This window comes from Simochromis diagramma, unplaced genomic scaffold (assembly GCF_900408965.1).
Source record: "Simochromis diagramma unplaced genomic scaffold, fSimDia1.1 OVJJ01000747.1, whole genome shotgun sequence".
Lineage (NCBI taxonomy): Eukaryota > Metazoa > Chordata > Actinopteri > Cichliformes > Cichlidae > Simochromis > Simochromis diagramma.
The window spans coordinates 1,613,538-1,635,648 of record NW_024386897.1 but is presented as its reverse complement, the minus strand read 5'-3'; the positions used below and the strand labels follow the sequence as shown (position 1 = coordinate 1,635,648).

General features: G+C 42.1%; 1 protein-coding gene across 6 annotated transcripts in view; it reads right to left on the bottom strand.

Annotated features, from left to right (window-relative positions):
* LOC120735109 (nucleosome-remodeling factor subunit BPTF-like) overlaps positions 1-22,111 on the bottom strand; it is a 56,700-nt gene that overhangs the window by 9,563 nt on the left and 25,026 nt on the right. For 5 of the 6 annotated variants that reach the window (XM_040034288.1, XM_040034287.1, XM_040034291.1 and 2 more), the window contains 18 exons: positions 21,854-21,978; positions 20,941-21,093; positions 20,335-20,485; positions 18,314-18,353; positions 17,832-18,054; positions 16,612-16,761; positions 11,740-11,870; positions 10,581-10,695; positions 9,946-10,163; positions 8,260-8,500; positions 7,856-8,133; positions 7,500-7,613; positions 7,060-7,221; positions 6,614-6,696; positions 2,792-3,017; positions 2,285-2,607; positions 1,701-1,874; positions 199-391 (listed from right to left, as the gene is read on the bottom strand). In XM_040034288.1, coding sequence (XP_039890222.1) covers positions 199-391; positions 1,701-1,874; positions 2,285-2,607; positions 2,792-3,017; positions 6,614-6,696; positions 7,060-7,221; positions 7,500-7,613; positions 7,856-8,133; positions 8,260-8,500; positions 9,946-10,163; positions 10,581-10,695; positions 11,740-11,870; positions 16,612-16,761; positions 17,832-18,054; positions 18,314-18,353; positions 20,335-20,485; positions 20,941-21,093; positions 21,854-21,978 — 3,100 coding nt within the window. The remainder of the gene's footprint in view (positions 1-198; positions 392-1,700; positions 1,875-2,284; positions 2,608-2,791; positions 3,018-6,613; positions 6,697-7,059; positions 7,222-7,499; positions 7,614-7,855; positions 8,134-8,259; positions 8,501-9,945; positions 10,164-10,580; positions 10,696-11,739; positions 11,871-16,611; positions 16,762-17,831; positions 18,055-18,313; positions 18,354-20,334; positions 20,486-20,940; positions 21,094-21,853; positions 21,979-22,111) is intronic. The other variant, XM_040034289.1, reaches the window with a different exon arrangement.

Sequence of the window (22,111 nt, the reverse complement as noted above, 5' to 3'; positions counted from 1 at the left end):
AAACTACAACTACAGTGCTGCTGATTCAGATACTGCTCGGTGTGTTTATGTACTTGTTTGTGACCCTCATAAATAAGCTTCTGTGACTCAACCTTCTCTTTCACAGCACACATTAGCAGGTAGTCTAGGCTGGAGGGTATGACCCCATCTCTCGTGTGAGAAGTGAGCTTGTGCAACAGCTATAAATCTTCAGTTCACCTGTAAGGAGCGCAGAATTCTTCGTAGGCCATCGTAGTCCTTGTCGGTGAGCGGTGTGAAGACCGTCATGGCGTCCTCTGTCGATTGACACTGAGGACACACGTATTCGTCGATGTGGTTGGCCTCGCTCTGCAGGATTCCCACGCAGCGACCGTGGTACCAGTTCTGACATCGATCGCAGCCGATGTAAAACCTGAGTAGATGAAAAGTACTCACGGATTGGTGTCATTTACATATAAAGCACTTATGATGGATTCCTATTTGAAACATGCACATATTGATAATTAAAAGAAGAAGAATTGTTTGCTTGGATAGTAAAGAAGCCATTTTTCATGTCTATGCTTAATATTTTAAGCTACTTATTAAGAAAGTCTTATTTACTGAATGAAACAACAAGGTGACACGTAATAACAGTTGGTAAAAATGATTCATTTCTTTACAAATGAATAAACTCCGTCCATTAAAAACAGCTGCAGCAACCAACTGGTCGTCCAAAGGGTTCCAGGTGCTGCACATTCAAACTCTTATTGACTGCTTTTGATCACAGGCCACCTGGTAGAAGGCAACCTGTCTGCAAACAGTTGCAGGTCAGACTCAGACTGACTGGCAAAGGTTTGGAATTAGTTGCTGTCTAATGTATAAACTCAGATTGCCAACACACAGCAAACATTCTGAAGCAGTTTATGTGAACCAGTGCAACTCATCTGCAACACATCTCTTTGCAATAGTGGACTTGACTCAAGGGGTTGCCAACTGGTTATATTCATAAGTAAAATAGAGGTTGCTGAGCACCTATTGCATTACGCAAGTAAATCTGTCCTGACGCAACTGCGTCACTATTTGTGGAGGAATTTCTGTTTCAAGCTGCTGGATTCTGAATGTATGTAGTTAATATGAATTTCTGTCAAGGTAGACGGCAACAGATTTGAGATTTTGTTTGTGTATTCCAAACAGATTGCACGTAATTGCCAACTTGACCCCGATTAACTGTAAACTGATATCAGACTGACTCTATTTTATTGCTGTCTTGATGCACCAAAGTCACTTTGAAGACAGCAACTGACTGGGAGTCGTCACAGACCCCCTCCCCATCTTCCAAGTAACCATTTCAAAGGCAAACCAGATGATGTTGTGTTTGTTGTGTCTCAAATCACTGTTTTTACTAGTGCAACCGTAGCATAATACAGATTTTGATATAACTGGATTTAAGGAGCTTAGAAAGAAATTTAAGAAGTCCTCGATGACTGAGAACCTACACAGACATAACTGGATTGCTACTTTCGACCTTCAAACATTAGAACTGGTATCTACAGGGAAAAAAAGTAAAACATAAATATACTAAAGACACATTTTCATCAGTTCAAAATAAACACTATGGTAAAAATGAATGAACCAAGATGAGTTTAAGGAAATTGCAAAAGGAGCAAAAATAGCAACTGTGTCTGAAATTCTCACACACTCCATTAAGCTGAATTTAAAACAATTAAAAACTTGCTCCTTACTGTGACTCGTCATATGGCGTCTGACAGATGCAGTACAGCTCCTCTGTGCTGCTCTCCTGGCCCCGCTTACACTCCACACAGATGTAGTCGTCCATTTTCTTGGCCTCCTTTTCTGTGATGCCCACACATTCTCCGTGATACCAGTTGGTACACAGATCGCAGCCAATGTAGAACCTTTAGAGAGAACGAGGACACACAGGTGTCACTGTAGACAGTCACCGGTTTACAGTAAGTCAATAAATACAATAAATTTTAGTTTTAAAAATAAACATATGAGATTGGAAGGATTTGTTCTGCAATAGAAGACAGGTTTAATTCAATGAGGACTTGATGAATAGAGCAATACTGAGTAAAACCCTGAAAATAAGAGTACATTTAAAAACAGTAACTGGCTGAGAGTGAGAACATCGTCTATTCTTTGACCTCTGATATCAGGGCAGTAAAAACTGTGAATGTTTTAATGTGGACAGCTGCACGTCTCCAGTCTTTTTTCTTTTTATTCAGCTTAGTGCTGTCACCAATGCAGCTAAACTCGCTCATACAGTATTTTTATTGTGACAGTGTTTAACAGAGCATCATCATACTTGGTCTCATCGTAGGGCGTCTTGCAGATGCAGTAGAGCTTTGTGTCCTTCTTGCTCTCTTTTGTACTCGTCGTAGAGATCATTTTCTTCTTCTTGGACTTGGCTGACGTTGTCATCTCCCTCTCCTCTTCCCGTTTCCTCTTGTGTGCGGAGCTGACAGTCGTGCTAAGGTGATGCTGAGAGGTGATGTGGGACAGATTTTGCTGTTGCTGGTTGTGGGTGGCAGCGGCGGCGGCGGCGGCAGCCTGGGCTGCCTGTTGGGCTGCAGCTTGAGCCCTTTCCTTCTCCCTCCTCATCCGCAGCAGATCCCTCTTTAGCTCCTCCTGGAGAATTCAACGCCAGAAACGAATGCGATTAATGTCACTTCCTGCCCTTTTTGTGCAAAATAAAGGCATTCTAGTGCCATTTGTCACCAGTTCTTTATAGTTGCCTTTAAAACATCACGCCCAGAGTAAAAACCTTTATGCTTTTTTAAATATTTTTTCATGTCTCAAGCTTGCTTCATACCTGGGCTTCTAGCTGCAGCTCCTTGTCAAGAAGTGCCCGCTTCTTCAGAATCTCCATCTTGAGGCTCTCTTTGTGTCGGTAAAGGAGCGAGGAGAGTTTACTGGCGTTGGCTAACCTCCTCTTGGCCTCCACCACCTCTTCCTTCTTCCTCCTCTTGGCTGCCTGCCTCTCATCTTTGTCTATCCGGTCTAGGATGAACTTCATCACCTGGTTGCACACGATCATCCTGAAAGGATGAGAACAGAATATGGTCGAGAGAGAAAACAAGAGAGTAATCACATCTCTTAAAACTAAAAATCACAACTCATAAAAGCATACTGTATTTAAGGTTAAAGTGCTGAAACTGTGAATGCTGCAGACTAATAAAAAAAAAGCTAAAAGAAGAAATAAAAACCCAGAACTCTACTAAATCTAATGAAGGCCCATGTGAAAAAGTGCTGTGGCATTTTAAAGACATTAAACACACATAATACTCCTGCTGAGAGAGCAGAGGAGGATGAAAGGGCTGGGAGGGAAAGGATTATCACATATCTGAAGCTAGAATTCAAAAAGTCAGTACAGTCAAAGTCACAGAGGAAGAAATGTATCCCTATGACACACCAGTGGGCTGGAGCAGCGCATTAATCCAAACAATGCTTCTATGTTTCATGAAGTACAACCTGTGTGGCTACTTTGAAATATTAAAATTTTGCTTTCCACATGTAAGAAATGGCAGTCCGTGTCAATGAACAATGAAGGCATTTCTCTGAAAACAAGCCCGCGAGGCATTTTCATGGCTCAGTTGTGTAATCCATGTAACTACAAAGTTCTGACTCAGGTTCTGAACTTGCATTTCATCTCTATCTGGCTCCAAATCTCTTCTTTCTCAGCTGTGAGCAATCAAGTAAGGGTTAAAATCTGAGAAATATTAGGCAGGTTATGAAGAAAAGCGACTTTGAACGTGGCCTGATTGTTGGTGCCATGTGGGGCTGGTCTGAGTATTTCAAAAACAGATGATCCTCTGGAATTTTCCCACACAACCATCTCTAGGGTTTACAGGGGATGGGCCGAGAAAGAGAAAATATCCAGTGAGTGGCAGTTCTCCAGGAGAACTGCTTCAAGCTGATAGGAAGACAACCACAACTAAAAACAACCACTCTTTAATTTTCTTGGTACCCTTTAGGCCGCTCAACTGTGCATCACTTAAACACCACAGCCTCCTTAGTATTGTTAATGACCACATCCATCCTTACAGACTACGGTGTACCCCTATTCTGACAGCATTCCACCAGAATAATGCACTTCACAGTCCACATCTCAATCCAACTGAGCAGCTCTGGGATACATTGGATCGGGAGATTTGCATCATGGATGTGCAGCTGACAAATCTGCAGCAGCTGTGACGCTCACATCAATATTGACAAAAAATCTCTGAGGAACATTTCCAGCACTTTGCTGAATCCATGCCACAAAGAATTAATGCAGTTCTGAAGTCAAAAGGGGAGTTCAACTCCGAAGCAGGTGGCGAGTTTAAGCTCAAACAAAGTGTCTAGCACCAAAAACCTCTGCTAGCAGCCCACTGCTTAGAAAAGCACGAACATTTCCTTCTTTTAAATTCTGAGCCAAACATGATTAATTTCTAAAAGTGTTAGGCAAACGTGACATCATCTCTAGTTTTATTACTCACCCGCATGTTTTTACGGATGCAGAGAAGACTATTTATTTGTCTAGTGTTTATTTGTATAAGACTCTACGCTTCAGTGGCAAGCGAGTAGACTTGAGTGTTGGAAGACTGGAAGAGAGGCATGTTGAGAGATGAACAGATAGAGTGGGACTGGATGCAGGAGGAAGAAATGTTATCCACGCCATTGTTATTCAAACAAATGAGAATCCATAGAGGGAGAAAGTTACATGTTAGCAGCTTCATTTCGCAAAATCAAATAAATCCACACGATTAATGTGTTCCCAGTATGTTCACTTGTGTTCGCTAACATTCACAGACGAGATCGAAAGCCGTTGCCTCGTTCGGCGCCGAGTTTGTGCGAACAACACACAAACACATCCTCGGCTGCTGAGGTCAAAGATCGGCCAGGGATTCTACCGCGTGCCCGCTGAAGTACAGAGGCCAAATGCAGCGTGAAAGTGGAGGAATAAAGCAGGACACACATAAACATGCAAACGGATGCCAAAGTTCCGCGTTATTACTAACAGAACCGTGTTTTGAAGGAAAAGAGAGAAAAGGATGACATGAAGAAATGGAAAAAGGTTGAAAAAATAAGCAAAGACAGACAGCTGCTGCTTGAGCTGCTGTACTGATGTCACGGTAGTCTGGGTTTGGTATTTCAGGTCTGTGTGAATGGGTACAGTGTTTACACAGTGTCTGTGGACATAAACAAATGGTTGTCAGGGTCGGCTATAGGTCAGAGTATATTCTACCTAACATAAAAACACGGGAAGGAGGAAAGGAAGAACGAAGAAAAACATTTTTTTAAGCATTTGAATATTTTGGCTTTTGTTTTACAGTTGCAGTTGTCCTAACTAAGCTTAGTAAACAAAATGGTCTTGTAGCAGCAATCGTAGCTCTCTGCCTGGAAAACAAACACGCTCTTCATAAAAAAATATCGACCTACTAACGATTGGTCACTGGGATGATGCAGTGAAAAATGGGGCGGCTTAAATTTCCGACTAATTTTTCAGCCGCTTTTCTGAAGTTTACGGCACCACAAATCCCCGAAGGAGTCGAGGAGAGATGTATATTTTTAATTGTACAACTCCCGTCATTTATAAATGGATTTGCCTGCTTGTAGGGTCACAGTGAAGACATGCAGCTGTTGGTGGTTACACGTCCAAATGTTCCCATGCTGTTCTGCACCTCCCAACAATGTGTTAGACAAAAGTCAGACGGAGAGAGAAGAGGATCCCGTATGAGCTGCAGGGAGCATGCATACGAGTGTGCACATGGGCACGAGAAGGTATCAAGTCAAAGACACAGTAGTGTCATGCAGATGCTGCAGGCTTTGGATTGAGATCTGGTGACTGTGGAGGCCATTGCAGTACAGTGAACACATCAAGCCAAAAAACTCAGTCAGAGATTGGAGAGTGGGAATGCAGTTGTAACAACAGGATGGACATTTGAGGAACGATATGTGGGTGAGCTGTGACTTATAAATGATGCTTAATTATCAGGTAATCTGGCTTAAACCCACGGTCCAAAGACATGCACTAAAGGGGGCTAATAAATCACTCCCCGCACCAGCACATCACTTCTTTTTTTTCCTCCCTGCCTTCCACTGCTGAGTTTTAGTGAACCTCAGTTTTCTAGTTTCTATCTACTTTGAGACTTGAAGGTTTGTGAATTTAGAGATGCTGTTCTGTGTATCTTGGTTGAAATGACTGGTTACTGGAGTTACTGCTGCCTCACTATCAACTTAAAAAAATCAGGGCATTCTTCTCTGATCTCTGCCATTAACTACACTGAGGTTAGAGAACTGCTGATCACTGGATGTTTGTATTCAGTGATCTATTCTTCATAAACCTAGACACAGTGCTGCATGAAAACCTCAGCAACTTCTTATATACCCAAACCAGCCTGTCTAGCACTTAAAACCACCCACTTAAACCCCCTTTGTTCCCATTTGGTTACTTAATTTAAACATCCGATCATCTTCATCGTCATGTCTACGTGCCTAAATGTACTGTTTCTGCCATTTGATTGGCTTATTAGATGTTTGCTTTGAGAAGCCATTTAATGTGTCCTCCCGGTACTAATGAAGTGTTAACCTGTTGACTTTTAAAGCAGCACATGTGACACACACACAAAAAAACCCTAATCTGGAGGCAAACCTCTGATTCTCTTCTCTCTCTGCAGGCGTCATGGTTTTCTTCTGCTTCAGGTGCTCGATCACAGCGTTTTGCTTCATGACCACCTGGAATATGCGACACAGAAGGACGACGGAGTAAACCTCATGGAAATACGAAAAATCAGAAGTATGACATTCATGGTAACAGGTCAGTCAAGGACCTGTTACCATGAACTTCCAGCAGTTTGATGCGAACAACATCTATCTATAGAAATGTATTGTTATTAAGCACAGCACAGAATGTCAAATACAGATAAAAACAAACACAGGAACAAGCATTGCCAGGATAAAGCTTTATAAACAAAGACAGATCTGAGCTGTAAAATCAAACAGAGTCCAGGTTGAAGGGTGACGAATGTTTATTTACTGATGGCCAGGAGTTTTGGAGTGAGATGATAACCTGACTGTGACAGCTGTGTACATACACACCTGTTTCTGAATGATGTCGCTCTGGCTGGCTGCGTTGAGCGCCAACTCTCTCTTTGCTTCTGCAGCTTGTTTCTTCTTCTGCTGCTGCTGCTCTCTGAGCTGCTGGATTCTCTGCAGTTGCTCTTGGACAGATGCGGCCTGGATGGTAACCACGTTCCCAATCTGTGCAAAGCAGAGTGTGGCAGTCAGCTTGTGCTTTAAATGGGGATTCATTGGATAGTTTTTTTTTTTTTTTAAAAGTGGCTTTGTAAATACAGAAAAAAAGGTAGAGGAATAAAGGATCAGATTATTTAACATCTTCATCCCAATGATGACATGTTTGGGGTCATTAGAACATGTGCAATACAATTTTGCTACAAGCTTAATTTTACATCCAACGCATTTTCATTCTTTATTTTCTGAGGATCTAAAGTCCTGGAGTAGCAAGCTGAATCTAATACCTGTCCTCCCTGAGCTGAGGTGGTCCCACTCTGTTGTATCTGGATGGGAAGCTGCAGCTTGATTTGCTGTGGCAGCGTGCCTCCAACCTGCTGGGCCTGCAGCTGGGCCAACACCTGCAGCCACAACACAGAAAATTCACAATTTTAACAAATCACACTGTCAGCTGAATCGCAGTTCAAAGTGGGAAACAATGGCAAATCCACAGACTGCACCAAACTGCCAACCGGTTTACTGCCGGCTGCTGTGAGGCTTTCACTGGAGGATTTTAAATGTGAATAAAAGTCACAGTCATCATCTTTGAGGGGAAAGGAGTGACTGAAGATGCAGTTAACTTTTTTGCTAGTTGTAACTATACCTGCTGCTGAAGTCCAGACACACTGATGACGTGGGACGTCTGCTGCAGTTGCAGCTGGGTCGTTCCTTCCTGTGTTTTAACCTGCAGCGAGGTAGGAGACTGGATGGGCATGTGGGCCTGCGTCTGTGGGGGTAACTGGCCCTGAGGGCTGGCCGATGAAGGGGTGCTGGCGGTGGCCAGAGGGGCTGCCCCTGTCTGAATCGGGGCAGCGGCCTGCTGAGCAGGTTGGGCTGGAGTTTTGGTTGAGGTGGAGCTGGGCTGACTGGTTGCTGTTGTGGCTGGAAGGAGAAAAAGGAAAAAGCAGACATGCACTTAAATTCAGAAATCACATTTAAGTTTCACACTTATTTTTTTATCCCTTAATGCAAAGGCCTCATCTGCCCTTCATTTGTCTCTTATCATACCTGTGCTTGACGTGGGCGTAGCAGCTGAAGCCAGCGGTGTGAAGAGGAACCGCTGCACCTGGCCGTTGGGCAGCGCAGCCTGCATGAGCTGCTGACCAGGTCCTGGAATGACAGTGACCCCGTGAGGTATGACCTGCAGCTGGCCGGTGGTCTGACCCTGGCCCTGAACCATCACCGTGAGAGCCTGCTGAGTACCACTGGCACCAGCCTGCCGATCCACACCAGATCCAGCCTGCTGCTTCTGTGGGAGGATGAAGCAGAACGGGAAAGCTTGTAAATAAAATTTTACAGTCCAGTCTAATCCAAAATAAATTGCCTGTTGTAACAAATGTTGATTGCATACCATTATCTGAGGAGTAGTAATACCCTATTTCCCCCACTAATTCCCAAACCTCATTACAACCAGGTGAAATTTGTTCAGAAGGAAAATCAGCACTGCGTACATCTTGTGTACACAAGACCTTCTTTTTAACCCTCCAAAATCCCATCTGAACTCTTTAGTGATGGGTCTGATGCATCCACAGGAGTCCATCATTTTTTTTTATTATTTTAAACTATTGTGAGAAAGGGCATTTTACATGTTAACAAATAATTGCCAACAAGCAGAAGGAGCCACTGCCTCTCAACTGTCTCTGACTTTTCTGCCACTGCTTAAAACACGTATGTGGTTTAAGGCACCATCCACTTTGTGTTTCATAGCTCATAAAATTGTAAAACACCATTTCTTTAAGAGAAATCCAGATCAGATACAAGAGCAATGCGGTAATGTCTTGTTTTAAATGCAATATTTTTATGAGAGTAAAGCCTTTTTCAGTCATTGAATGTAAAGTTAATCCTTTACTGGGTGAAGAACCTTATATGTTAAAGTGATCTGCAACATAAAAGTTAAAAGAAAAAAAAATCACAAATATAAAATAAGTCTTGTAACATCAAAACTTTTGGTTGAAATGTTAAATTTCCAAGTATTTCAACCCTAGTTTGTCTTAGAAAGACTTAAAGCCCCTAAAAAACTATTAATATCAAATAGGAGTTATGCAATATTCTAAAATTGTCAAGCTGAACATTTATAAATCTGAATACACAATTAAAGATAAACGTATAAAGACAAATGTATATCTACAGGTTATTTGTCTTACTTTTAAGAGCAGGATGAGTGTAATATATAACCAAGATCAAATGGTTACAGGCCACAGTGCTGTTTGTTATTTATTTATTTATTTATTTCTTAAAGGCCTATTATGATCACTTCCAGCTTTATATTTTTACACTTGGCCTCTACTAGAGTCACTTTGCATGACTGACTGCTCAAAAAACATCTTGTTCATCTTAGACCGATCCCTTTTGTGCTCCATCAGCGGATCCACTCTCTCAGAGAAGCTGATTTAGCCCCTCCCCCCTTACGGCCACCTTTGCTTTGTGCCAACTCTATACCGACAGCCTGCCCTTCACTGGCAGAAGGATTTAACAGAAGGTGGCACAGCCAGAGCCGTGTGCCTGAGACGACCATACTGAGGATATCCCCTCTCTATGACAACACAGAGCCAAGAGTAAGGGGAAAAAAAAGCTGCAAGAGTTTAGAGCATATGGAAAGTAGTCAACTTTCCATACGTGAATTAATAAGGGGAAATCCATTTTAATGCTGCCTGTTGTAGATATGCTGCTTGTGTATGACAGGACCTCACAAACCTGCGTGAGCTGGGTGAGCTGTGCCAGGGTCAGTTTGACCTGGCCTTGCCCCTGTGCTCGTGGGGTGCCGGGTGGTGTCTGGCCTGCTGCCTGTCCCGCTGTGTTGGGACTGGCCACTCCCTGGCCAGTGACCGTGGCGACGGGGCTGGCGGCAGATATTGCCGTGGAAACTGCCTGCCCACGAATGATCTGTGTCACTACCTGCTGTCCACCCTGACCTGAAAGAGAACAATATCACAGATTTAACAACCAGGCAACAAACTGTATAAACAGTGGGTCACTTTCACTCTCATCCAGTAGTTTAACTTGAGTAGTTTTCAGCATTTTTCCCGCCACACTTTGGTCTTTGTGGGGAGACAGTGTTACATGACACTGAATATGATTACTTACAGTAACGAGTCTGTTATACAGTCTGTGTTAACTTATTCAACATAAACCTAATTTGTTATTCCTGAGAGTCTATAATGGGTAAAATCAAATCCGAAAACAAAATGGTGCAAAAAAATCCCTCCAAAAACACCCATATTTATAGCAATGATGGCAACTTTAAAATACTTTCAGGGATCGGGTTAGTTTGCCAAAACAGATAGCAGTACTCCTTTATTCTTTGTTCAGCCAAAATGAATGTAAATCACCTTGTTGGACCACGAGGGGCGTTCGAAGTATCGTCTTTCCCATTGGTCCTGTTTGCTGGACTGGCGTTCGGATCATTGTCATTCCTGGACGGATCTGACTGCCACCTGCCAGAACCTGGGAGATATTATCCATAAAGACAGTATTAATGAATTATTCCAAAGCCAGCAGCTACTTTTTAAACTAGGTCAAAGATCCAGGTTGGGTTCATGCAAAAGAAACATGCCTAAGACTGATTAAAGACAAATAAAGAAATAAAAAGTTCCACAAAATTTGACTTCGCTATAAGGTGTTTATCATAAAGCTACACCGTTTTCTCTATAGACAGCACTCTTACACTCATCTTTGGCTAAATACATAACAGAGTACCCAAAATGCCATAATCTGTAACTTAAAATTTTGTATAGGGAGCATGTGTATAAAGTTATTATCAGTCTCTGCCAGCCAGGCCCCTGGGTGGGTCTGGGGCGGGCGTGGGGTTCTGGGGACGCTCCATCTCCGGGCTGGGGCCCTGGCTGGGCCTTGGGTCCTGGTTGGTGTGTCGCCAAGGTTATGGGCGGGTGAGTGCATGGGAGCTCAGTAGTGGCGCGGGGGGCCTCTGTTGCATCGAGCCAACTGGGGGGCTCTTCAACTGTTGGGGAGGCTGTTACATCCTTACCAAAAAAGCCTCCTAATAGATGCACCTATGGTATAAATTTGGGAACCCTAGGCAATTTTTAGAAAGGTTGAACTCTGACCTTGAGGTTGATGTCACTGGGATTCGAACTTGTTCAAGATTTTTAGTAGCTTTGAAAATCCTACATTGCCTTGTTCTCCATTTATTCTGTTCACAAGATTTTCAGAAAACTTTACCTCTGACCTTGAGATCGTCGTCAGTCCGAGATTTTACTAGACACATCTATGGTATCAATTTGAAAATCCTACATCGTCTCACTCTCAATTTATCGTAGTTTGGATATTCTGCTATAACCCTACCCCATCAGCCTTTTACAGCAGAGGGGTAATCACAAAGCTCATCATCAAACGCAATAATATCAAATTGTATTGTGGGGTGTTGGGTGATTCCCATCACTGGCAAACACGGTTGAAAATAATATATCAACACAATTATGAACAAAATGTACAAACTAGAGCTGTAACCTGAGAAAACAACAGCTGTACCTGTTGTTGGGAGCCCGCGGTATTGGGCCTGATGTTGAGCGTGGTAGTGCGGGGCTGGAATGTGGTGTAGGTTTGGGCACCTCCTGCCGTGCTGGATGGGATGATTCCCAGCACTTTCTGCTGAACCACACCTGCAGAGAGGAGAGGAGTGGAGAGACAGAAAGGAGGGCGAAAAAATTAGAGGTGAGCAACATTTGAATGAGGTTTCTGAGGGAAGCTTTACAAGTCTAAAAACGACAAAGGAAAGAAGAAAATTTGGACGTGAAGGAAATACTTTCGTGATGGTGTCTGCAAAGACGTGGCTTAAATACATGACAAAGATGTAAATAGTAAGTTTGGATTGCTTGTTGCTTTACATTTAACAACTACACAAACATCAAACAAACAAAAATATTCTTAATAAGATTAAAATGCTCAAAACTAAAGTAAATTCTGATGTGAAGCAGCGGTTACCCGTTACAAAAGTGAGCAGTTGTACAGAAGTCCTACATTAACTCTGCTGAATAGATTATTTGTAAGTTTCTCTTTTTGCTAGAGGGCCACTTTTTGATCACGGCACTTGTAAATATTAGTTGAGCAGGTAAACAAAATCTTCAAAGGCCCACTGAAAGCTTAGTTGGGTTTTCCCCAACATACCTGAAACCCCCTCATATATTATGCATGAATTTCACATCCTAGTTCTTAACTTTAATCTGACAAAGCCGGCGTTTCATAGCTGTTCACGGGGTTCTCTGCCTTCACGAGCTCACGTGAAGCTGACGGCAGAAATGGAAACCATGAGAGCGTGGCTCTTTTTCCCTCTGCTCCCTCGTTGCTGTGGTTTTTCAACCGCAACCGAGCAGGTAAACCTATATATCAAGGGTTTCCCTCTTCAAACAGGGACGTTAAGCCCGGTCGTAAGACTGAGGGAGTTGCTGCTCTGGTCACACACATCAAACAGGCTTTTCTATGGGCTGGCTGTTTGGAGAGGTCGAGGAGTTGGGATTCCGGTGAGTGGAGAGGTACACTTTTATTCAAAAAGACGAAGGGGGGAAAAAAAAAAGAAAAAAGGAATCCTACTATAGAGGGCTACCTGTCTGGGAAGCAGACCTCAGGGTAAACTTGTTTTCCTGCCTAACTTCCTTAAGCCCTTCCAAACCAAACAGGGCACCAAACAGTCATGCTGGATAAATACATATGTCCATTAAATGGTTACACTCCACCTGAACTTAGTTTCTCCTTCATGGTAACTTCAAAGGCAAGAAAAATCACTTTATGCTTGGTGAGCATCATTCTCATTTTCAATTGATTGCCTCTTTTTTTTAAAATATATATTTAAAGAAGTGTGTAAAATTAACTGTAATGTTCCTTCTTCTTTTTACAGTTTTCTGGGTAAATGGGATTTTGCACTAGCAAGGTGATTCCCAAAGAGCTATTGGCTGAAACTTTGCCATGTGCAGTGTGAACCATTCTTCAAGACTACTTCAAGAAAGTACAAGAAAGCTTGCCTAAGAGATTTCAGTGTGTGTTTCAGAATAAAAGGTGATGATACCAAATAGTGAATTCCAATCTTGTCAGCTTATTTCTAAAAATTCTGTTTTTGTCTTATTTCCATTTTTTGTATATGTTTCAATACATTGCTGTAGGGCTGCACGATTAATCGTTAGAAAATCGCGATCTCGATTCATACTTATGTGCGATCTCATTTCCAAATGCCAACGATTTAAAAAAAAAAAAAAAAAAAAAAGACGACAACGATTGTACCGCATTTTGATCCGGGATGTAATCTGCATGAAAACAAGCTCTCACTCTTCCTGCTCAACAAATGACAAGGGCGGAGCCTTATACCACGTGATACAGAAGCTGTGCCGTGTGATGCTAAAATTAGCAGGGAAAAAAACAACGGAGAGCACGTCAGGGATGACGAGAACGTGACAGGAGAAAATCCGTCCCGGTCAACCACCCAAACATCAATAACGGGAACCTTATACAGCGCTTCCCTATACCCGTCGAACTCCCGCAGGCACAAAGAAATTACGGAGGCTATTACTTATCACCTGACCAAAGATATGGCTCCCATCAACACTGTACAAAACGAGGGATTTAGGAAAATGATTCTCATTTTATGCAAAATCGTGCAGCCCTACATCGCTGCGCATATTTCTAATTTTCCGACCAAAATAGAAATATGTGACTCTGGACTATTGCACGGCGCTGTAATCATCAGATGAATTCTTTTTGTGTTTATTTAGAGAAGCCAAATTTCACTTTAACAGATGTAATGTTTAAAAGCACATGCTGACATAATAGCACTGGATATGACTCACATTAGAGCTGTCAGCAGTTTAATGAAGCATGTCAACATGACAGGCCACAACTCCAAAGTGCTGAGCAACATTCATCCCTATAATTTGACAGGGCCACAGACAGAACTGACGGTGTCCAGAACAAACCACCGTCTCATCAAAGGTGTCAATATTGACATTTCAAACTGCTCAAAAGCACAGGCGTTCGTACAGATACTACAGTTTTGAATCCACAGTCTTGATTTAGAACCTCAGACTACACAAGTCTACCATCCCAAAAACCATCCAACCAAAATAACATCTTCTTAAAAGAATACCACGCCAACAAGACAGAAGCAGACACGGTGTGCCACACCAAACCAGTGACTCATGCTGGCTCACACTGGGCACCACAATGGGGTTGGTGCAGACCAGTCTGGTACAATACGGTACGCCAACCTGGTGCCGTGATTATTATTGCTGCCTCAAAGCAAGAAGGTTCTGGGTTAACATTGTGGGCCTTAGTATATAATATACTCTGCATAAATAGAATACAGCAGGGACGGAGTTCATCTAAATTCATAGGACCTAAAAATTGTGTATGAAACTAAAATATTTTTTAAAGAAGGAGCCAATGGCCATAAATTACAATATTTACTAGTATCATTTTCAAAATTCAGTTGAAAAAGTTCCACGTTTGTTGAATGATCTTATCGCCTTCAGTAACTTCAGCAGTCTCTGCATTGCTGCTTTACATCATCTCAAACATTACACACAGAGTTACGTTTGGAAAGACGTTCCTCTCATTCGGTCCACTGTTAAGTTGTATTTAACACATACAGTTGTAGGATAAAAATTAGGGCTGTGCGTTATAAGCAAAATCTCATATCCCGATATAAGAATTCTATCGTCCCGATAACGATATAAATCACAAAAATGTAACATTTTCTGTAAATTCTGTGAATCTCGGGCAGCTCGACTTGCGGGAAGTGTTTCCAGCTGCGCGTCGTGTACCTGGAGTCGAGTGTTTTAACCGATGTATGAAACTTTACATTTTTAGACATAAGTTGTAATGGCCGCCGTTTTCTTTGTGAGTATTTATTACACGGCGTGCTGCGGGGAAAAGCCTGTTCTAACGTTTGAGTCCAAGGTTTATTTCTTAGCACCTGACGGCTCTTATTTGCTTCTCATCCGTAAATACTCGGCATACTCTTTCACGTGATTCTGTTTATTTTGAAAAGTCTCAAAAGGATCTTTGAGCTTTGTTGTGAAAGGTTTATGTGGAAAATACCGTCGTTGTTGCTAATGGCAACGTATAAAAACATGCGCTTGTCCGTGTGTAGTGTGGTTATATTAAATATAAGAGAAAGAGAGAACTTTAAGAAATTAATATAGCCACTACAGTGACCATCAAAACAATTAAAGGAAATTGCCGTAAACAGTTTATTTTGCGACACCACGAAACAAACGATAGCGTAAAATGAAACGATAGATGTTTTTATATTGTCATCCGATATATATCGTTATATTGAACAGTCCTAATAAATTCATTCTCACTTTTCATTCCCTTTAAACAGGCAACAAATATATATATTTTTTTATCTTTGGAGTGACAAAACAGAAGTGCATTGCATTCACATCTACGAATGCAAATGATTGTAGTGAAACCAAGCCCCAAACTAAATAGTAAATGATAATTCAGTTGCACGTTAATTCTCATGTAATAGAAATCTGTCAACAAACAATTTAATCACTGATGGAGGATGGACAAAGGAAGAAGCCATTAAACTGTTTCCCCACATCAGGAACACTTTCCTTAAAATTGTCAGCTAGTTGAAGTTTGTCACTACACGCAACCACTTTTCTGACCCATTATTATCATAAGATATATACACACGTATACATTGGCTACATCAGTTGTTTTCACAATTCGTTTCATGTCCTTAATTTAGAAAGCCATGCTTGAAATGATGTACGATATTTCAGGGTAAAGAAACGGGGCCAGAGAACAACTGAAAAAGCAAACTAAAGCTACCAGTGAATCAGAGAACAAATCAGTGATGCAGGGTGATAAATCTAGATCTAAACCAAGCTAAATACAGTATTTTAGATGCATGTAATTTCATGCCCATTAAGAAAAACATGGTCGCATTTGAACCATGGTGAATCTGCGACAGCTGTGTGACTGATTCTGAAAGAGTGCTTTAAATATTGACCAGCTATCCTGACACTTGAGCCCTGCAGTTCCCCTAAGTCGTGTTGTTGGCTCGCTGACCGTCGCAATCAAGGACAAAAGGAACGCCTGATTTGAAAGGTTCAAAAAGTCCGGCTTGCAGCAGCTGGCACCAATAACATTTATGAAATGAATAAAGACAAGCTCAGTCCCCCTGGAGAACTCTGTGTGTGGTTAGTACGCTAAATTACTTACAATGGCATCCAATTCATGGGCCAGATCTAATTTGGCCCCTCTGACACATTTTAAATGCTGCTGGTGTGGATCTGATGTGAGGCAATGAAAACAAACACACATGCATCCCCAAATGGACGGAAAGAAGAAATGCTGCCCGGGGTCTGCCTCTGAGGTGTGACTTATTAAAACCAGCAATACCTCCTTGCGAAGTTGGCACGTTGACTGTGACGATCTTGCTGTTGGCAGGTAGTGGCAGCTTGGTGGTCACAACCTTTCCACCAACAGAGGTTCCCGTAATCTGGAAAGTGTGCCCACCAGATGTGGCCACCGTGGTCTCTGAGCCCGCTCCTAATTAAAGGAAGGAAATAAACAAAAGGTACCTTAAATACAGCAACACTGCAAATTCAATAATATTTCCCTTCTAATTAACGCACATAACCACTGTGCTTAAGACACAACACAGGAAATCAGCACACTTTAGAAATGCTTTACAGTTTGCTGAGTTGAATTAATAAAAAATAAGAGAATTAAAAATTAGAAAAGAGCTATGCCTAATAAAATGTCATCTCCAGCACCAAAACATATTTAAGACATTTATGCATTATGGCCTCCTCTGAAGGTGATGCAAGCTGTCACCCGTCTGTGCATAAACTGTGGTAAGGACTTGCTCTCCATTTCTGGATGAGTACAGCCTGCAGCTGTGCAATGAACACGTGAACCCAGCATGTCCCAGGCACGGTCAACAGGAGACAAAATGAAGCTAAACGCTGGCCTAAGTAAGAGCCTGCATGTGCTCATGATCCAGAGGAGCCCACGATCCTCTGGCAGTGTGGGGACAGGAACTGTCCGGTTGAAAAAAGCTGCAGGGCGGGGTGCAGTTGAATTAGTTGGAGGACCTCATCTCTGTGGCTCCAGTGAGATTTCCATTAAGAACAATCAGATGTTTGCTGTCATGGAGATGCAAGGGTGCAGCAACACCTCTGACACGGATGCCAGCATCCAGCATAACAACAGCCCAGCCTTGATGAAGATCAGTTATGGCTCATGGTGACATACAGTTTGTTCTCTTTTGTTTGTGTGCATGTGTGTGTGTGTGTGTTTGTCTTCTGAGACAGCTCCCTTGCAAATGCAGTAAATCAAAGCAATTGTGAGCAACTGGTTCAGTTTGTGTTCAGTAAACAAATTACTAATCCATGACTAGTATAGTTAGACTGTAAATTGATTTTAAATTTTTAATTATTTCTTTTTCTTCACATAGCTCTAAAACAAATCCATTTCCTGGTACCAGCACCTGTTGATATATATAGATCTTAAGCATTGTTCTGATAGGTCCTACAACTTTATTTAGTATTCAGGATATTATAAAAAAATCTATAAAAATACTCCAAATGCTGATTATTAGTTACACTGTAAAGTACCTTGTGTGCTTTGACCCTGCTTCACCCAGGTAGCAAACGACTGCTGGAAGTTTTTGTTCTGCTGGAATGTGACAGGGGTCCCCATCTTGGTGGACAGGACCACCTTGGTGCCGGGGGTGCCCTGGCCTGACAGTGAGCCAACGATCACTTTGGGTGTGGCAGCAGGTGTTGCAGGACTTCCTGCTGGGGTTGTGACTGAGCCTGGTTTCTGCTCAAGACGTTTCTGAAAGAATAAACAAGTTGATCACAACATTAACTTATTTATTTTTTAAAAAGCCCCAAAACAATAAAATACCGTGACCTGGACTTGTTTATCTTTTTATCCAGGTGGGACCACAGATGTCCTTTTTTCCACTCTCACAAAGACAAAAGTTTTACCGTAAGTTTGAAAAATAAATCAACGATTGAATAAATAAATACAATAAAATAAAATAAATTGATAAAAATGAAAAAACAGACTTAAAAAATTGAACCTCGCTCACCTTTGCCTGCTCAGCTGCCTGAGCTTTCTCTTTCTCCACCCTGTGAAATGAGAATATGTGAAAAAGGTTAAAAGATAAAAAGAACAATTAAAAGATTTTTTTATTTTTTTTAAGAAATTTATTGATGTATTTGTCAAATTCTTAAGTAATATGCAAGTAGGATGTCTAGAGTGATGGAGTTAAATACTAAAAGAAAAAAAACCTCCAGTGAAATCAACTTTTAGAACTTCCAGCATATCTCGCACAAATCTAACCCGACGATTTACTTATACAGTGGGGCAAAAAAGTATTTAGTCAGCCACCGATTGTGCAAGTTCCCCCACCTAAAATGATGACAGAGGTCAGTAATTTGCACCAGAGGTACACTTCAACTGTGAGAGACAGAATGTGAAAAAAAAAATCCATGAATCCACATGGTAGGATTTGTAAAGAATTTATTCGTAAATCAGGGTGGAAAATAAGTATTTGGTCAATAACAAAAATACAACTCAATACTTTGTAACATAACCTTTGTTGGCAATAACAGAGGTCAAACGTTTACTATAGGTCTTTACCAGGTTTGCACACACAGTAGCTGGTATTTTGGCCCATTCCTCCATGCAGATCTTCTCGAGAGCAGTGATGTTTTGGGGCTGTCGCCGAGCAACACGGACTTTCAACTCCCGCCACAGATTTTCTATGGGGTTGAGGTCTGGAGACTGGCTAGGCCACTCCAGGACTTTCAAATGCTTCTTACGGAGCCACTCCTTTGTTGCCCGGGCGGTGTGTTTTGGATCATTGTCATGTTGGAAGACCCAGCCTCGTTTCATCTTCAAAGTTCTCACTGATGGAAGGAGGTTTTGGCTCAAAATCTCACGATACATGGCCCCATTCATTCTGTCCTTAACACGGATCAGTCGTCCTGTCCCCTTGGCAGAAAAACAGCCCCATAGCATGATGTTTCCACCCCCATGCTTCACAGTAGGTATGGTGTTCTTGGGATGCAACTCAGTATTCTTCTTCCTCCAAACACGACGAGTTGAGTTTATACCAAAAAGTTCTACTTTGGTTTCATCTGACCACATGACATTCTCCCAATCCTCTGCTGTATCATCCATGTGCTCTCTGGCAAACTTCAGACGGGCCTGGACATGCACTGGCTTCAGCAGCGGAACACGTCTGGCACTGCGGGATTTGATTCCCTGCCGTTGTAGTGTGTTACTGATGGTGACCTTTGTTACTTTGGTCCCAGCTCTCTGCAGGTCATTCACCAGGTCCCCCCGTGTGGTTCTGGGATCTTTGCTCACCGTTCTCATGATCATTTTGACCCCACGGGATGAGATCTTGCGTGGAGCCCCAGATCGAGGGAGATTATCAGTGGTCTTGTATGTCTTCCATTTTCTGATGATTGCTCCCACAGTTGATTTTTTCACACCAAGCTGCTTGCCTATTGTAGATTCACTCTTCCCAGTCTGGTGCAGGTCTACAATACTTTTCCTGGTGTCCTTCGAAAGCTCTTTGGTCTTGGCCATGGCGGAGTTTGGAGTCTGACTGTTTGAGGCTGTGGACAGGTGTCTTTTATACAGATGATGAGTTCAAACAGGTGCCATTCATACAGGTAACGAGTGGGGGACAGAAAAGCTTCTTACAGAAGACGTTACAGGTCTGTGAGAGCCAGAGACTTTCCTTGTTTGAGGTGACCAAATACTTATTTTCCACCCTAATTTACGAATAAATTCTTTACAAATCCTACCATGTGGATTCATGGATTTTTTTTTCACATTCTGTCTCTCACAGTTGAAGTGTACCTCTGGTGCAAATTACTGACCTCTGTCATCATTTTAAGTGGGGGAACTTGCACAATCGGTGGCTGACTAAATACTTTTTTGCCCCACTGTAGCTGAGTCAGAAAATTCTTCTTCTGAAAAGAAATCTTCTGGAACAATATCTGGCTCTCAGTATGGCATGTTTCTATACTGACTAATATAATTAGTCCTACACAGGACGCGCAAACATATTCCGCTTAAATTTGTGACTCTGACCTTTCTGAGAAGGCTCTAATCTCCCAGAGGTCCAGCTCCTCCTCGGCTACCCAGGTCTCAATCACCACTGGGCCAGTCTGCTTGGCAGGCTCGGGCTTCTTGGGGCGCAAGGCACTGGATCGCAGACCCTTCCTCTGTGGGGTGTGGGTTTCTGGCAGAAAGATGAACAAATGATTGACGACAATTTGTAATTACATTTGGTATTGGACAGAAACGGGGCCCATGTAAATGTGTCAGTTTTACAGCCTGGTTACAATAATAACTTGTACGGAGTGTAAAATATAAATTAAAACAGACTGCACATCTTTTAAAACCAATATTTAGCAATAAATAATACAAAGACAGCATATCCAATGCTGAAATACTGAGCAACAACCAACTATTGCAGGGAAACCAAACAGAAGAAAGAAAAAACTGTATTTAAACATTTATAGTATGGTTTTATTTATACAGTTTAAAATTCAAAACAGGTTTGCATATTTCTGTTATTAACAAAGAGTTAGCAATGTAATAGTTTCACTTTGTGTTTGATGGTGAGAAACGACATGAGACGATTTTGTTTTGTTTGTTTTTTAATAAATGTGAAAAAAGAAAAGTCTGTTTTACCTTTTGGAGTTTCTGGCACTCCAAGGGGGCAGATGATTTTGCGTATGCAGTACTCTGAGCGGATGCCGTATGGTCCCACATCGCGGCGCTTGATGATCTCGGTGGTGGTGATTTCAGTATCTGATGTCTCTGTAGCAATGAGTGGGGATAGGGCTGGGTTGGTATGGTGATGAGGAGGAAAGCCCGAAAAGATGGAGGAAACGCACTCCAACATAAAAACAGTGACGCCCAAAAATGTTTTGCACATGTTTTCTCTATTATTCTGTTGGGCCAGCACAGGGATAAGTATAGAGAGAGAGGACATCAAGAAGCAAAGACACTACAAGTTGGAATTTTTGGGAAGACAGCAGTTGCTGACCGGAAAGACTACCATGCCTTACAACAGCGGTCCCCAACCCCCGGGCCACCGACCAGTACCGGTCTGTGAGTCGTTTGGTACCGGGCCGCGAGAGTTGAGGTTTGGGTGTGAAATGTATGGTTTTCAGGGTTTTAAGCGTTATTTTGGTTATTGTTTTTGTCGTTTACTCGGTTTTTCTGGGTCGTTTCACGTGTGTTATGAATAAATCTTCTTTTTTCGGTACCGGTACTAGTTTTATTTTGTTCTATTTATCTACAACACCTTAAAGGCCGGTCCGTGAAAATATTGTCTGGCATAAACCGGTCCGTGGCGCAAAAAAGGTTGGAGACCGCTGCATTACAAGTTAGTAAAAAGAAACCAATTGAAATAAAATCCTGAAAAAAAAAATCTGGACTTACCTCAAAATGAAAAATAAATAAATAAAAATAACATTTATAATCCAAGCTGTAGCTGGAAGCACTTATTTAGCATAACACCTCTGTAGGAGTTTGTTGCCATTCCTCACAGAAAATGGATGAAAACTGTAAATGATTATTGGAACTGTTGAAGGTCTACCTGTACGCGTGGTGCCGACAGCAGCGGACGGTTTCACGGCCATGTCGTCCCATCTCAGACAGGCCCACAGGAGCCTCAGCATGAGGCTCACTCCAGCCATAGACTTAACTGTCTGCAGTCGATACCTGGACAGATAGATACCGATTACATTAAATTATCTACCACATTATTCCAAAGAAATAATGCACACAGACAGGCCTCATGAACCAGGAGCCTTTTTCCTCCTTTCACAGCACCACTGTGCTCCCTGTCTCGTTG